We start from the raw sequence: 13,173 nt of genomic DNA on the forward strand, positions 1-13,173 counted from the left end.
CTGAATAGCCTTCTTTTAATTTTGACTAAATGGTTTCTAGCCATTTTTCTGACACAGCGGTTGGAGTTGCTGCGGCCTTGCCACTTATTCTCCCCGACATAATATTGTGATGCTGATGAAACCATTGTATCAAAGCTGAAGTTATTTCACGTGGTTTACCAATTTTTTCAGAAAAATCGTTCGCCTTAGTTTGCAATACAGGATTTCTAATAGAGATATTACACTAGTCCTCTGGTACTTAACCATTATAACAGCACTCTGTCTACATCATTATTGACTAGGCCATAATTTTTTTGATTTCATAGAATTTGTTTCAAAATTTTTCTTTATTTTTTCACAGTTCTTCCATATTATCAATATTGTGAAATGACCTACGCTTAATTCTTGGGCAATGTCCTTTTTAGTTTCACCATTCTCTAACTGCTAGATAATTTGTGCCTTTTCCTCTATCGTGAAGTCATAATTAAATCACTATTAAATGAATTACAAAGGATACGTAAAATAAAATACTGCACCCACATGATATGATACGCTCACAGCAAAAAATTAATAATAACTGGTATTAACAGCATACCAAACCAACCAAGAGATAAGTTTTTGGTCACTATGTCTGACATGTCATTATATCTGATGTCACTAAACAATACTTACTGTATTTATTTATCAATACCGTTATGTACATGAAAACCTTTTTTACTCTTAAAATCCCATTGCTGACTGATATAATTATAATTTTATTTAGATATTAGTGAATTTGTCTAATACTGTGCATATCATGTTATTCTAAATATTACAGTTTACTTTTAAAGTTATTTATTAAATTAATTTTAAATATTTATTGTAATCCCTTTTTTTGTTTCTCTTTTTTTTAACAAATTAGGTGCCCAATTATTTTTCACTGCCATTAAGATCATCTGCTCCATTAGATCCTCATGTTAAAAATTTTCCGCCTGGAATGCAGGATACACTGTTTGGTCCACCTACTTGTTTACGTGGACAACTTGGATTAATTTGTCTATTTCATGAACCATTATCACCACATCAAGTGAAAACTCTTCACGATGGAGGTGAGACAGATTTTTTGTACTGTTAATCTAATTAACACTTTCTCTCATATAAATAATATGTTTTTGTGCACTGAAATGGTCTAGTTTACATGCTCATGCATAGCCCAGCATCTGTACTAAACTATTGTAAACAACTGCTAGGTTATTTCTGAGCATAGACTTTTAGAATTCAAAGACTGTTATCTTTTTCAGTGTTTTATGCATTTTGGTGGGATTTCTATGAACAATAACAGGCAAAAGGAAGATTCTATTTATTCATGAATAGAAATTATATTGCTTTTATTTATTGCTGGTTATTACTTTATTTCTAATTAATTAATACGGATCTCACCCACTTTTCATGCTTGTTGTTTTTCTTAACATACAAGTTTAACATGAGGTATTTTGAGTGATTAATCTGTAAAAAAAAAAGTCATATTTAGGCCTTACTTACTTACCACTAGGCCTTACTAACAGGTTATTACTTACTAACAGGCCTTACTTAACACCAGATTTCCGGTATTCCAGACAAGGGTCTGGAATACATGAAAACCTTAACAGCCAGGGGAATCATTGACAAGGGTACTGAACCAATTATTATTAATGAACTCTTCCGTTGATTTGAAAGAACTGGACAGATAGCCAGATCTTCTTTGTGAAAAGATGGTAATCAATCAGTGCTAAATTTGGGGTATAAGAAATGGTTGAAAATCACCCACTTTAACTCAAGTAAACTGAATATGGTCACTTATTACCATACAGAAGAACATCCTTTGTGAGCATTACATGTTATTTGTTTTGGATTGACATCTGATGCTTATTTTTTCACACTCAAACCTCTTAATGTTATTGTGGTCCCTTGTTCCATCAATTACACCAGTGAAATTTTTTTGAAGCTCCAAAACAGAATCTGTCTTCATTCTTCAAATTGCTTTTGCTTGAAAATTTTTTACTTGTCTTCTTTTCAGATCTCAAGTACCAATCCCTCTTTGGGGTTTCACTTGTAATATTATTACCTTGAACACAACACAATCATTTATGAAATTTAACTTTATTGCACTGTGTTGTTCTACACAATAAAAACTAACCATCTGTCACACATTTAAGGAGCATCAATGATAAGTTTCATATTTCATAGACTGCTGCTTTACATTATTGATCATTTTGATGAAGTTTTTAGAGGATAATAGATAAACTAGTGGATACTGTTCAGATAGCCTGTTGCTGTGGAAACCAGTTAATTTGTAAAAGCTGTGTTTGTAATTTCTGTATGCATCCTAGATTATTCAGGTTATCTATTTACCTGGTTATATTTAATAAATGCTTAATGTTTTTTATGTTTTCTATACAATAAAATATAAAAAATTGATGAAACGATTACTTAAACTATTGATTTCATTGAGAGCACATGGATTATAAGAAAATAGTGTTCATAACAAATGGCTTATATTTGTTAGTGCAGTTTTAGAATTTGATTTGAACCGTGCTTATTGATTTTTTTTTAATATTTGTGGTATTTTTCAGTTAATGGTTCATTAAAAAAATAATTAAATAGGTAAAACACTAACATTTTTTTTTTTTAATTTTTCACTTTTTTCCATACTGAATGCAGGCAGCGTAGATAATTTATCATCTCCATAATAAAATGGAGCATTAATTTGGTACTCCACAGTATTTGTCCTAAATTTCTTATGTCAGTTATGTTGTACCTTCAGTTCCTGTGGTAAATAGAGAGATTTTCTTGTAAAAATTATCACTTGAATTTTAGGAGGTTTGATATAGTGATATGTGACAGCATGTCTGGGTTGGTGGTGCACGGATGGGTAGCTGCTTCATTACTCAGAAGAATGGTGACTTTGCCTGTGCGATCTATTTAACAGTCTATTTTCTTACCAGAAGTTGTGCAAAATTCCAAATTAGTGATTGGTGGTGCCTAGTGGAAAGCTAGGTCTCTTATTCTTCTAAAACCTAACATTGATTAAAATGTTAAAAACATAACATTTAAAATTACTAAAGACATAGTTTGGGTTATAGTAATTATGTTGTAGTGTCTATGATTTATTACTCATTGTTGAGTTTTAAATTTATGAAAATTTATAAGATATTTTTAAATTTCTATTTATGTGTTTTTCCAGTTAATCCAGTTTTATTTAATGTAGTAAATAAATTGCTGTATTGTTTGATCTAATTAAATTATATAAAATATTCTCTTTTTGTATTTATTTAGGTCCAAATTGTAGATCATTATTTTCTTTAGAAGACAGTCCAGAACATTTAGTATTGAGCAGTAAATTGGTTTGGTGTTTCTCACCTGCTGCATGTTGGGAAGGACAATGTTTAGATCTGGCTGCAGCTGGAAAATTCTCTGCAACTGCAGTTGCACGCCTTTGTCATACACAGACATTAAAAGTAAGTTTTCTTTATGTGGAAAGTTAATAAAAAAATAAGTTTTAATAACATATTTACTATTTGTTTTTTCATTTGTATTTTTTTCCATTACATTCCAGATATTTATGATGTTATTGCTTTCAATATTGTTTATTTTATGTTCCTATGATTCGGCTGGTTTCTGATTGAACTTTTAATAACTTAATGCTGATATCACTTTTCATCTTTGTTCTTTCTTAAAATTTTGCGCATATAGTAAAAACAGCATGTACTATGAAAGTATTGGTAATAGACAAAATGCAATGTGGTAACTAACTATAGTTCTTATGAATGAAATTGTACATTCTTAGTTAATATTTCTACCACTAGATACAAAAGAGTATAAGATATCTTGTTCTAATGCCACGATCTTGGTTGTGCTACTTGCATATTTTAACAAGGAAGATGAAATAGATAGGAAGAAAAATGTCATCTTACTGAGAATAGAATCTGAAACTATCTGATAGAAACCAGCATCCTAATAGCTACAGCATCGTCGGTCAAAGTTACTGATAGTAAGAGTGACTGTACTTTACTGTGTCTTAGTTTAGAGTACTCTGTACTTTGCGAATTGCTAACTCTCTCTCTCTCTCTCTCTCTCTCTATTATGATATAATATAGTTCTGAAAATGCAATCTTAATAATAATTTAAAAATTATTTTAATATCTTCTCATTTTTTTGTTTTATTAGTTTTATTTTGTTGTAATTTAGTTGTAAACATTGTAAAATAATTTAAGTATTAACACTGCTTGTATTTAATTCAAATTTCAGTCTGTGTGTTGTGTACCATAGAAAGAAAGTGATATTTATATGCTATACATTTGAAAGTACATGAATTCTGCTACAAATAGTTGATGCAACTTGTTTGTGAAACATTTTTGAAATTCCCAGTTCAGGGGTAATTTGAACAAGTTTAATCCAGCCTATCTTAATAATTAATAGTTTTATCCAGTCTATCATTAATAATTATTTATGACAATTTTTAAGTGTTTTATTTATTACTGTAATATTGTTTAAAAAATACTAGAGTAATGTAATACTTAAAATATTACTTTGACTCTTTTATAGTTATTTATTTATTTTTGTTTTTAGAAATTCTACTGCTATTATAGCTTACTCTTGTGCTAAAGTCTTATTTCTAGTTTATTATCCACTTAGTTTACTAGCTTATTTTCTGTTTTGCCAAACAATATTTTATTTAGTTTCTAGGATGATACTGACGTGCCGATGGTATTTGGCCTTAGCAGACACCATTGAATATATTTACTTCATTAGGAGCAAAGTTTCCTACCTCTCTCGGTCATAAAAGTATCATTAAATATCACACTGAAAAAATATTATAAACACCTTTCTGTTGATCTGTTTCATAATTTTTAAATCTTCACGGATCTGTGACGTGTAGTAGCTGTATTAAATAGTGTCTTAAAATTTTAGTCTTTCTATTTCTGTGTAATGAAAGAGTTCAAAATTTTCCTGTTTGACAGGATTTATACATGTATGTATTTATGTATGTATATGTAAAAGTGAAGTGATACTTTTAAAAAATCTAATCTCACTATTGAAAATAAATATTCTGCCATTCAATTCATGGTTCAAAGATTAAAAACAAAATTGTACTGAAAAAATATTTAATAAAGAAATTAATTTTGTATAGGGCTCTAATACAGCCATAAATAGTCGTTTTAACCAAATGAAATAAACAATCCAAAAATAAAGCTTTTAACAAGATAAAAATTAATAAAAAAAATAATAAGTAAAATGAACTTTATTTTATGTTTAATTTTAACAAATACATTTAAAGTTATAAACATCTTTAAATAGAATATTGATATAACATTGCATTTAAGACAAAATTAATAACCACTCAAAAGAGGTATTTAACAACATATTTGTATTTCAGTTCCCAGTAAGTCAAAAAATTGACTTATATTGCCTCATATTCTTTATGAGGCATGTTTTTTTAAATAAGGGCCATTTTGATATAAAAATTGAATTAAGCGAAATTAAAAAAAACTTTATTATAACAAAATAAACCTACATATATATATATATATGAACTATTTTTTTATATATTCGCAATTCACTGCAGTACATTTTTGATATTGGCTTACCAGTTTCATTATTCTGTTACTGAAGAATCCTCCCACCTGTGATTTAAACCAATTAATTACTCTGTTTTGCAATTCCTAATCATCTTCAAACTTGTGCAATGCAAACCATTGTTTTAAACGAAGAAAAAGGTAATAATCACTTAGTGCAAGATCTGGACTGTAAGTTGGATGTTCAAAGATTTCCGAATAAAATCATTGCAGTTCAGTGATTCTGTTGCCATGTGAGGTCATGCGTTATCGAGGAGAAACAAAATCCTGTCAGTTAGTTTTCTATTCCGTTTGTTTCAAATTGAATGTCTAAGTTTTATAAACATTTCACAGTATATATTAGATATCAGCATTAACAATTCTTCTGCATTCAAGAAAAATTCATCGGCATCCCAAAAAAAACTGTAGCCATAAGCTTTTTTCACTGAGCTTTCTTGCTTAAATGTTTTGAACTTCGGGAATGATGAATGCCACCATTGTAATGATTGCTGCTTTGTCTCAACGTTTCAACAAGGTATCCATGTTTCATCACCAGTCACAAATGTTTCTATAAATCAACATCTTCGATTTCATAGCATTTCAAAAATGTTTGAGCTGCAGCAAGATGTTTTTCTTTGCGTGTTTCTGTCAACATTTTTGGTACTCGTCTGGAACACAACTTTCTGTAACCGAGTCTTTCAGTTAAATTGTTATAAATTACTGATCGTGAAACAAAAGAAAATTTAATCAATTCAGAAACAGTGAAACTTCTGTTTTCACATATTCTTGCATTCACATTTTCAGTCAATTCAACTGTGATGACAGTCGGGTGACCACTACATTTTTCATCACGAACATTTGTTCTCCTCTACAAAACAAACGATACCATTGGTGAACTTTACCTTCAAACATAACATTTGGTCTGTAATCATTGACAATTTCTCTATGAATATCAGCAGTAGATTTTTTTTTTGCCAGTAGATAACGAATTGCTGATCGCACTTCATAGCTCGCAGGATTATTTATTATAGCACTCATTTCAGCCAGGCTGTACACAGCAACTATCATAAATAACGCTAACCTATTGTTGCAAATAAATGATTGTTGATATAAATAAAAATCCTACATTAATGCCATCAATTTCTAGTGCATTTAATTGCAGAAAATTTGCTTTCAAAGTTATGGACATTGTAAACATTGATAAAACATTAAACTAAGTTTATCCAACATGGCTAAAGACTAAAGAACTTAATATGTGAAAATTAAATTGTTTCATGAAAATATTAAAATACATAATGCAGTGGAACATTAGTTTAAAATGAGCTTATATATAAATATTTTATTATTTATAATAAGTATATTATAACTAATAAACAAAAAAAATTTTTTTGAAAACTGAACTCAAAATAAAAAAATTACATTTGGTATTCATCAGTAGTTGGAAAAAAGTATTTTGCATTAAAAAGATAAAATTTAATTATACATTTGGTATACTTGGTAATTAAAATATATATATATATATATATATATATATATATTATTCAATTTTGGGTTGTATCCTTTTTGAAATACTGTATATTATAAATCAGTACTCACATGTGAAACTATGAGTACTGATTTGGAACCATCAAGTGACTGTATTTATTATTAAAAAAACAAAGAGTTGAAGTTTTCTTGTTGAAAATTATTGATTAATTTTAATGTTATGAATTTTGCTTTTTCATTTTTCATTAACCTGTTAGATTTTTGCCCATGAAGAATATCTGATTGAAATTTATTTTTCTTCTAATGTAGTATTATTTATTAAGAATGAAAATGTGATATTTTTTCATCTGCAGGATGTAATTAATGGGGTTGGAGGTGTCCATGCTTTATTTCCTATTCTTGAAAGTGCTGGTATTACACAAGGGGGTGATGGCCCTGATTTAAGTGTCTTTACTCCTTCACCATCACCATCACCTTCTCAGTCACAGGAGCTGGATGATTGGGAGTTACTGCCATCTTCAACATATTCTGGTATTTGCTTTTGTACCAATTGTAGCTATTGAATTAACTATTTTATTCTGTGTGGAATTTAAAAAAAAAAATTGTTGTGATCAGTGTCAGATTTAACTTCTAATGAAATAAATTATTTCTTAAAATATTAATGAATATAATATGAATTTATTATGTAAAAAAAGTCGTTTTACCATTACTTTTAGGGCCATGATAAAAAAAATTATATTAAGTTTCAACGAGAGTTTTCAATGTATAAATTGTTGAGTTTAGCTTTTTAACTTTTTAATCTTTTGTTGTCTAGAAGTGTGTGCTGTTGTAATTTTTCTGTTATTAGATAGCTGAATTTTTGATAATTTTTTTAAACAATTACTAAAAGATGAGCTGAAGAAGTTTGAGAATCCACTAAGGGATAGCGAAGGTAGACTTGTTGATGAGAATATTTTACTGTCTTGTACAGGATTAGTACATATTAAAAATGCATTTAAACAGAAATACAATAATTAATCCTGTAGTTTGTGCGTAATTGTTTCTTAATGTTAATTTTATAAAATAATATTTATTTTAATCAATATTATTTCTTTCCTGTGTTTAATATTTACATTTAACCAATAATCTTTGACAAAATATAGGATGAAGAATTTCATGATTATTTTTACTGTTAAAATTATAAGAAAATATGATTTAATAAATATTTGATATTAGATAATCTAGAAAACTTAATTTAACCTATTTGTTGGGATACAACAAATAGGAATTGTGTTCATTCCGTGAACACAGATATATTTACCATTCATAATTCAGTACTGTTTAGTAAGGCAGTATAAAAATCGATCCCTTGTATATATTGTACTAAATCTTTTCTCTATTATGTCATAAAAAATTTAAAGATTGGAAACTAATCAAAATACTGAAATGAAAAAAAATATTTAATGTGAAAATATTTGTTTGATTATAATAATTTTAGTGTATCGCAGACTTTGTAGTATACAGATATTATAAAGTTCAGTGTATTACAGACTTTCCAAACTGCTATATCTACATATATTTTAAAATTAGTTTTAATGAAAAATGTATTAAGTTAGTCATAGAAACTAATAAATAATAAATTATGTAAGAAAATTTATTTTGTAGCGTTAATAAGGAACATGTTAAATTAAATTTAAAAAAATGATATTTGGTTGGCTTGGAGAGTTATCTTTTTTATTTCTCATTATCAGTAAATAGGTTAGTAAAAAAAAAGAAAATTATAAAATATTGAAAAGAACTACTTCTATCAAGTTCGTTGTGATAAAGTTTGAACTGCAGTTTACCTAAATATTAACATGTGCAATATATATTTACTGATTTATATATATTTTCTTCTCGTTACAGATGTAAAATTGCAGCAAAACCCAATATCATCTTTCTTAACTTTATTAAGAAATATATTAATAGGTAACCAGTTAAATCAGGACTATTTATTAAAACATAACGGTGTTGCAATTCTTGGAAACCTTCTTTCTAAGGTAATACTTTTCTTTTTAAATTTCATGTAGTATAATCTGTTTACTTTATATTTAAGTGAGAATTTAAAAGTGTGTCTTGCTTAAAATCATTGTAAATGTTTAAAAAAGAGTTTACAGCCATCAGTAGCTTTGATTAATAGTAGCTGGTAGGTAAGGCTAATGTTTTACATTGGGCTTAACTAGAAAAGAAACTGGGTGATTATCATTTCTTACTGGGCTAATAACATTATAAGAGTTTACCTTAGTTGTCGAATCGTAGCTACATTAAATATTGAGGTTAAGTGAATTAAATTAGAACTTTTTCAGCTATTATGATCTTGGTGCGTTATATATCATCTATGATTCATTGTATCTAAAGATAAAAAAAACAATTTTTTAAAATAACCTTTCAGTTTCCTTTTTCTTGGTGGCAGGAGACTTTAATTATCTAATTTTAAAACAGGTAAGTTTTGTACTGTGTAAATATCTAATGTGTAAATATAACTCATATTTAATTGATTTCAGTCTTTACTGAAATTAAAAACATATTGTAAAATGTAGTGGGAACGATCTGTCAAAATGTTTGCAATGTCAACAATCTCGTGTACATTCAGCTGGTGATCATTTAATACAACATTGTGAAGTTTTTTGATGATTTCATAACAGATAGAACTTCAATTTTATCCATTGTTCAGAAAATATCAAAACTTGTATGCTTTACTCGGTCATCACAAACAAGCAACTAAATGCACGCATCTGAAACTTTGCAGCCCACCATATAAAGGATCTTACTTGACAAATATCTTAGTATCAGGTCATACTTGTGCCACATCTGTGTTAGACTGGGAACTTTCTGAATCACCCCAGTGTTGTTCTATTAATTTTCAATATCTGCAATCTGGAGCTGATTGTTTAAGTTATGACACAGTTATTTTGGTTTGTCTGTTGTCTGAAGTAGGATTTGGCCATTCAATGGAGAGGAATTGTTTCATCCTATCAATGAAACAATTAAAAATTAAATGCATGTTACGGAAAAGTACCGTTACATGACCATTTAATGGTCATACGTGAACATGGTTACATTTCTTATTAAATAATTACACAACAAATAATGTCAGTTTTTATTGTAATTGATTTGATGTTGATAGTTATTGACTGTTGTGTTGTAATAATAGGATTTGTAATGATAAATTGCATCCAAACAATTGTAACAAGAAATTGTTGCTTCTATTATTTAAAATATTGTTGATTTAATTTTGTGGTAACTTTGTTTTGTAGGTATCCCCAAGTGTTATGGATATTCCAGTATTAGTTGCAGTGCAAAGACTAGTTGAATTGGCCAAAGGGGTTGGATTTGGTGCCCCTGGACATTCTGGAAAATCCTTAACATCTCACAATCGTTCTTCAGCCCCCCAACCTGTTTTATTGCGTTCTATCCATCAACATATAGTTTTTAATTTTAACATATGGTCACGCTGTCCATTCCATGTGAAAGTTGGTATGTATTAATTTAATTAGTGTTTAGTTACAAATTAGTGGTTATATGTATTTTTTTTAAATAAATTCAATGGGGCCACAACATTTTTATGTCCCAGTGGAACCTAAAGGAAGTGTCATAAATGTTTTTAAACTAAGTAAATAAATAAATTTACCATTTTATATATATATATATAATGTCTAAAAAAAGTAATAAATTTAGATTAAATTAAAAAATACTTTAAAAACACAGGAATCTAAGATTACTAGGTTATTTGCAGAGAAGCATCTTTCAATTGCTGAAAAATAGTATTCATACACAGTGGTACTCAGTAACATAGATGTACAATTGTAAGATCCTTTGCTGTACTTTTAGCTTAGTTAAAGCAAGTGTACTATTTTGTTATAAATGGCCAAGATTTCCAACAGTTTTAATGGAAACTCTTTCCTCACAGCCCTTTTTATATGCTGTTTATGAAATTATGAAGCAAATGTGTGTACCATAGTAGTGTTGTTAAAACACTTGCTTCAATTGCCAAAAAAAAAGCTTCTCTATATTTATTAAGAGCTTAAATAATAAATATTTTTCAAATGTTGCCATATTAAAAAAATTGTCAGACAATTTTTAAAAAAATTAGCAGATAAAATTATTCTTAAAGATTAATTTTTATAACAAAGTTATGGAATACTGAAATATTATTTCTGAGAAAATTTTGAAAAACTGGGTAATTTTTACATAACGTTATTATAATTTCTGTAAGAAATAGATTTTAACTTAAAACAGTAGTTTAGGTAAGATTTAATATTTAAATAATATAAAACTCAATTTTTCCTATCAATTGGATTATAAGAATGTAACCTTTCAGAAAAAAAATTTTATTACTACTTGGAGAATTATAGATGATATTACATTGCCTTTTGCGTATAAATTAGCCTCTCCAAACATGGATACATACTAATTGCAGCTGTTCTTAACATAGCTTAGTCACTGCTTATAAGAAAATTTTGGGAGAGTAAGGTACAAGGGTCTTGTCTCGAGACAGGTAATGATATAATTATGAATATAAAGCTAATTTTTCCCTTCAAGTGGTCTTAAGATGTCTCTTCATACAGTTTTTTTCCATGACATTACTGTATAGCATAGTGTAAAGGTATAACCGTTTTATAGAATGCCATTAAAAAGAGTAATACTGAATGTATACGACTATATTTTTTTGGTATTTGGGCAAACTTTTAATTGTTAACCTTCAAAAGGGGCAGACATTAGTAAAATTTGAGCATTTTATAATGCCTAGAAGTTAAATGGTATTTTATTTATTTTTGTATTTTATTTGTATTTTTTTTTTAATTGTTGAAGTGGTTTAATTTTGTTGCAGGGGTTTAATTTTGATTTTTGTTTGGCAGAATATGTATTAAGGATATTTCTGAATGCTTAATATGGTGGGTTGAAATATGTCAATTATACCTGAGAAATTGTTTTTACCATGATTATTTGAAATTATGTATGTTCTGATAGTATGTAGAATATCTCTTGCAAATAATTCAATTCATACTTTCTGCCAACAGCTCCTTTTTATTTTCTTTATTTTATGCCATTGAAAGTTAAGTTTATAAAATAAAACCTGTATCTATGTTATTCAACTGGTGATGAGTTAGTTTATTAAATGTATCTATAACCACTGGATTGAAACCTTGTATCAAATCCTTTTAGTTTTAAGATTTACAGTGTATATTTTTTAATATATCTTATATTATTGGTTAAAAATAAAATCGTTACTTAACATAGTTTTCTATTCTGTAGGTCACATACAATATATTTCAACTGTAATAAAAGATGAAAGAAAGATTTTTCGAAAACGATATGGTGTTCAATTTTTATTAGATACAATTAGAAGACATTATTCTACTGGATCAGAAAGTAATGAAAGTAAAGCAATACGTGTATCACTGCTGGGATTAATTAAATATTATTTACAAAAAGAGTGCAATACAAAAGAGATAGCTGCAATTCTTGGTTTTCTTGTTACAGTTAAGGAAGAAATACTGGTCAGTAATATTTCTATATTATTCTCTTTTTGATAAATAATAATAATAGTTTCTTTTTTAATTTTCTGAAAATAGTGAAGGATTTATCTTTACATTTTGTTAAAAGATTTATTTAAACTTTGTGTTTACAGATTATGGAAGTGCTAGATATGTTAGTTGCTCATCTTGAGACTAAAACTTGTAGAGACCAAATTTTTCTTCTGATGTATGAACCACAAGCTGCAGATATGCTATATTGTTTACTAACTGAAAAACATTTCTCAATGGAACTTAAACAGAGAGTACTTAAAGTGAGTATATTTATAAATTATATTTGTTTTAATAATTGTATTATTGTAGTTGATTTCAATTTAAAATTTAGATTTCTTATTTATATAATACAACCTAAATAATTTTTTTCATGAATCTGGTTGTATTAAACAAAACAAAAAATCTGTTAAAATTCTAACATTTTTAATAGGTCTGTATGTATGATGATCCATTGCAATGGTTTCACACAACTTAATATTTATGTGTTCTTAAGACAATCTAAGTTTGAAAATATTGCTCAAATGAGAATGATAAAAATGTAATAACTTTAGTACATTATCATTTTTACTTCCTTGTACGAAGTAAAG

The 13,173-nt window shown here is 27.9% G+C and overlaps 1 protein-coding gene across 1 annotated transcript in view; it reads left to right on the top strand.

The window, feature by feature from the left end:
- LOC142328087 (neurobeachin-like protein 1) overlaps positions 1-13,173 on the top strand; it is a 116,162-nt gene that overhangs the window by 69,652 nt on the left and 33,337 nt on the right. Inside the window, exons 18-24 of the mRNA XM_075371575.1 lie at positions 881-1,067; positions 3,274-3,455; positions 7,391-7,568; positions 8,922-9,055; positions 10,313-10,532; positions 12,312-12,556; positions 12,688-12,846. Of these exons, the coding sequence (XP_075227690.1) occupies positions 881-1,067; positions 3,274-3,455; positions 7,391-7,568; positions 8,922-9,055; positions 10,313-10,532; positions 12,312-12,556; positions 12,688-12,846 (1,305 nt within the window). The remainder of the gene's footprint in view (positions 1-880; positions 1,068-3,273; positions 3,456-7,390; positions 7,569-8,921; positions 9,056-10,312; positions 10,533-12,311; positions 12,557-12,687; positions 12,847-13,173) is intronic.

Source organism: Lycorma delicatula, chromosome 7 (assembly GCF_047948215.1).
Source record: "Lycorma delicatula isolate Av1 chromosome 7, ASM4794821v1, whole genome shotgun sequence".
In the NCBI taxonomy this organism is placed as follows: Eukaryota; Metazoa; Arthropoda; class Insecta; order Hemiptera; family Fulgoridae; genus Lycorma; species Lycorma delicatula.